Here is a 3773-nt window from a genome sequence, read left to right on the forward strand (position 1 = left end):
GATTTTTTTCATCATAAATGCTGAAATATATAAATGTTACATTTTATTTTCTATAATATCCTATCTTCTACAATACAATTCTATCATATGAAATAAATAAGGTTTTTTTCCTTCTCTATGAGAGATAGTCGAAGAGGCGAACTCAGCTTTCGCTCACTTTGAGAGACTTGAAGCTAAACAAACGTAGTTCAGTTTAGTTAGTAAAAGCACATTCGAGACAAATTCCCCTTTTGCTTGAAGAAATCTGAAGTGACAGATGCAAAAATATTGCGGGATACACAATGAAGCAGTGACAGCAGCAGTGACAGTGACGAGTTTATTTTATAAAAACATGTAAACTACATGTTACACATTAAACTTAATTCCACTTATTTCCACCTCGGAAAACATTCCCCTGTGAACGTACTTAATGCACATGCTGATGAGAGATAGTGATTGTAGTGGTGGTGATGGTGACTTGGCTCGGCAGCTACTGTCGCTTTTTTCCTTAATGCTCATAGTTACATATTAGTTCGTAGAAATAATTAAATATGTACACAATGTGTAATCGTCTCTTATTCTCTTTCCCTTCGTTGCCTCTCGCGCTCGCGTACTAACTCTGCGGCGTAGTCATACGGCGAGCCTCTTCTAAAATCAAAATAATTATCCTTTAAAATACAATATCGATCAAAACTTTTAAGAAATCTCTATTTTTGCTTCTGTCCTTACCTGTCCTTACCTGTGATGTCGGTCTCTGTCGCGATTGCGATCCCTGCTCCGATCTCTGTGTGACCTGTCTCTGCTGCGACTTTTATAATCCCTCTGTCTTCTATTTCTATCACGACTGCTAGACCTTCTACCGTGCCTGTCTCTCTCACGTTCGCGAGCTCTTTCTCTGTCACGCTCCCGCAACCTCTCGCGCTCTCGATCGCGCTCTCTATTCTTGTCCTTACGATCCTCGTCGGTTCTGCAAAGAGACACGTTCAAACGGAAGTATGACATTGGTTGTCTCGATTGGTTGATTGCAAGACTCGACATAAAAAAAAAAACTTTAACTCTTCGCTAAATCGACAACTGTACATCAAAGATAATTTTCTGGATATCTAGACAAAACGCGAGAACAAAATTTTTTTATCAGATTGTATCAGTTTCTATGTTTCGAAATACGTAAAACATTAAAATTTCAAAAAATTATTTGTGAGATGACCTCTTTATCCAAATATTAATAACGTGATCATTGTATTCATACCACGTGGACGCACCTGGCACGCCACTGGCTCATACGCTCGGCCTCACCCCACTGAGCCTCGTTGTCGGGGATATGTCGGGGTTGCTGGTTACGCGCGGTCAAATTACCATTATCCTTACGGCCATCTTTATTGCCGTACTTGCCGTGGCTATTAAGAGTAATCGGCGGTTTAGCGTTTCGCGCATTCACCTGCTGCTGCGGAAAACGCTCGGCCAATCGCAGCTCCAAATCCTTTTGAATCGGTACTGGTATCCGTGGAAACAACGTGGAGAACCACTCGAGTTTGGTGAGGAATTGTTTGAGAATGTCGCCCATTTTCATCATTTGCCCGCCGCCCGCCTTCACATCTAATTCCTCTTCGTCCTCCAGATAGTCGCTGTACCAGCTGAACAAGTCTGCCGGTGGCTGTGTGTATCTAATCGTAACCGTACTGTGTATATATAATCATAATCATAACTAGTTTATAGTTTGACTTGAACGGTTAGACGTTGCAAGTCTAGCTTACAGGGTCTGAAAGGATATTCAAGTGACTACTCGCAGCAGTTTTGATTAGTGTATCCATGTTAAATCAAGCAAATTTGTCCCTTTAACTGCCATTTTATATATATATGTATAGATACACACACATGTGTATACATACACCACTATTAATCCTTTACCTGTGATAAAGGATTAACAGATTTATATTATGATTAATATTTTATGTCATTTTTAAGTTTCCAACTATATGTTATAATTATGCTAAAACTAAATAAAAAATATAAAAAAGGATAAAATATATAATTAGCTAGCAAGCAAATATAACTAATTTAAAAAATAAGCACGTTTCTAATAAATTTTTAATCTGAATATATTCTTTTTACTAAAAATTATATATCTTGAAAAAAATTTGCGATAAAATTATTCTGTATGGGTTTAATAGAGAATTAAGATGACATAATATATTAGATAAGACTTACCTAATATACATAAATCCTAAAGCGCGTATGTAGGGTGAGTCCGGATGATTAATGAGCCCATTCAGTTGCTTCCTGGTTAGCCTCAGCGTGAAGAGTTTGTACAGTAGACAATATGCCGTGGAAACAATTCCGCCAGCTCCCACACCTCGTACCTGCATAAACCGCTACATTTACACCCCCCCTCAGTCAGTTAAATCACATTCATGTTACTGTATAATAATGGACCGAATACATGCTACTCTGCAATTAAGTAGTGCGATTAACATTTTGCGTCTGGCAACAGTAATAGTACCAAGGCGTTTAAATTGTTTAAGCATTGGCAATACTACCATCGTATACGTGACAAACTTTGCGATTTTTTTTACGAACAAGTAAAAATCGCTGCACTAACCAAAACTTTTCGCTGTTCAATAATTCACCTAATAGTTTTGACAGAAATAAATGACTTTTTTCTACTATACTGTAACATCGTTCTATTTTGTAACAAGCATTAGAACACCATCTCTGTTTCATATATTGTTCCATCATAATTTTAACTTTCAATTTTCTCAACTAAAAATAAAAATGTAATTTCTTTTTCTAAACATTTAGTTTACTAAGTGTAGCTGAAAAATCATTTAAAAGACGTGGGAATGAACGTATTGAATGAAAGACAGAGAGAAAGAACAAAAATGGGTTCTGTCAGTGTTTAAATTTCAAAAACCGTCTTGTAATAATAACTAATATTGCATTAGAACACATCAAACACACGGTTGCATTCAAATCACTGTGTACTACTCTCGTCTGATAATTTGCCCATAGGTTTTCGGCTAGGTGCAATACAATCAGTTTTCTGTACAAGCGAATACATTTATGCAACATCTCACAAGCCTTAGACTTCCAACAAATACATTGATAATTACAAAAAGGCTTTTTAAAAGATAAAAAGAATCAAATTCGATGTTCATTCTGAGAAAACATACTCACGCCTCCACACATGCCGGTTTGGCCCGCAGTCTTCCTGCTGCCTTTCTCCCATGGTTCAAGGTGAGAGACCTTATAATAGATCTCATCGATCACCTCATGATAAGTTTTGAGTTCATACAGATTCACCTTGAAATAATGTGACGACTGTATATTGGTGAGGATCAAAGGATTCAAATTCATAGTCCTCTCATTGCCCCAAAGTGGCAACACATTTGACTTTTTACCCTCCTTTTGAGCTGGTCTACGTTCCTCATCGCAGCCACTCGAGTTATTCCACGGGGATCCTGAAAGATGAAAGAAAGACTCAGCGTATCTCAATGCAATACAACGATTGACATTCTTATTGACAGAGCATGTTATATGTATGTGCAAATTAATATACGTGTACAAACACCAAAAGATTGTAAAAAAAAAAAAATAGGTTCTATGAAATAAACAATTTTAGAAAATTGATAACAATACTTTCTGCATTTTTATCTCGCTCCATGCATATGGAGCTATTTTCGAGTTCCAATAAACTTATTTTCGAGTAGATCAAGAGTACGCAAACGAAAATAAATCAAACAGTGTCGATAAGTAATTAAAGTTTGACGTTAAGGTGATCCTAAAGCTGTCTGTAA

The 3773-nt window shown here is 36.8% G+C and overlaps 1 protein-coding gene across 3 annotated transcripts in view; it reads right to left on the reverse strand.

The window, feature by feature from the left end:
• Nucleotides 1-300: 300 nt before the first annotated feature.
• Nucleotides 301-3773, reverse strand: part of LOC112453272 (pre-mRNA-splicing factor 38B) — a 4585-nt gene continuing 1112 nt past the window's right edge. Inside the window, exons 2-6 of one of the 3 annotated variants that reach the window (XM_025013909.1) lie at nucleotides 3154-3437; nucleotides 2188-2339; nucleotides 1242-1643; nucleotides 719-946; nucleotides 301-627 (exon numbers count right to left, since the gene is read on the reverse strand). In XM_025013909.1, coding sequence (XP_024869677.1) covers nucleotides 555-627; nucleotides 719-946; nucleotides 1242-1643; nucleotides 2188-2339; nucleotides 3154-3437 — 1139 coding nt within the window. In that variant the 3' untranslated portion in view covers nucleotides 301-554. Of the gene's footprint in view, nucleotides 628-708; nucleotides 947-1228; nucleotides 1644-2187; nucleotides 2340-3153; nucleotides 3438-3773 lie in introns of those variants that run through there. The other 2 variants (XM_025013910.1, XM_025013911.1) reach the window with 2 other exon arrangements.

The sequence above is a fragment of the Temnothorax curvispinosus genome, unplaced genomic scaffold, assembly GCF_003070985.1.
Source record: "Temnothorax curvispinosus isolate PA1 unplaced genomic scaffold, ASM307098v1 QBEX01004244.1, whole genome shotgun sequence".
Classification (NCBI taxonomy): domain Eukaryota; kingdom Metazoa; phylum Arthropoda; class Insecta; order Hymenoptera; family Formicidae; genus Temnothorax; species Temnothorax curvispinosus.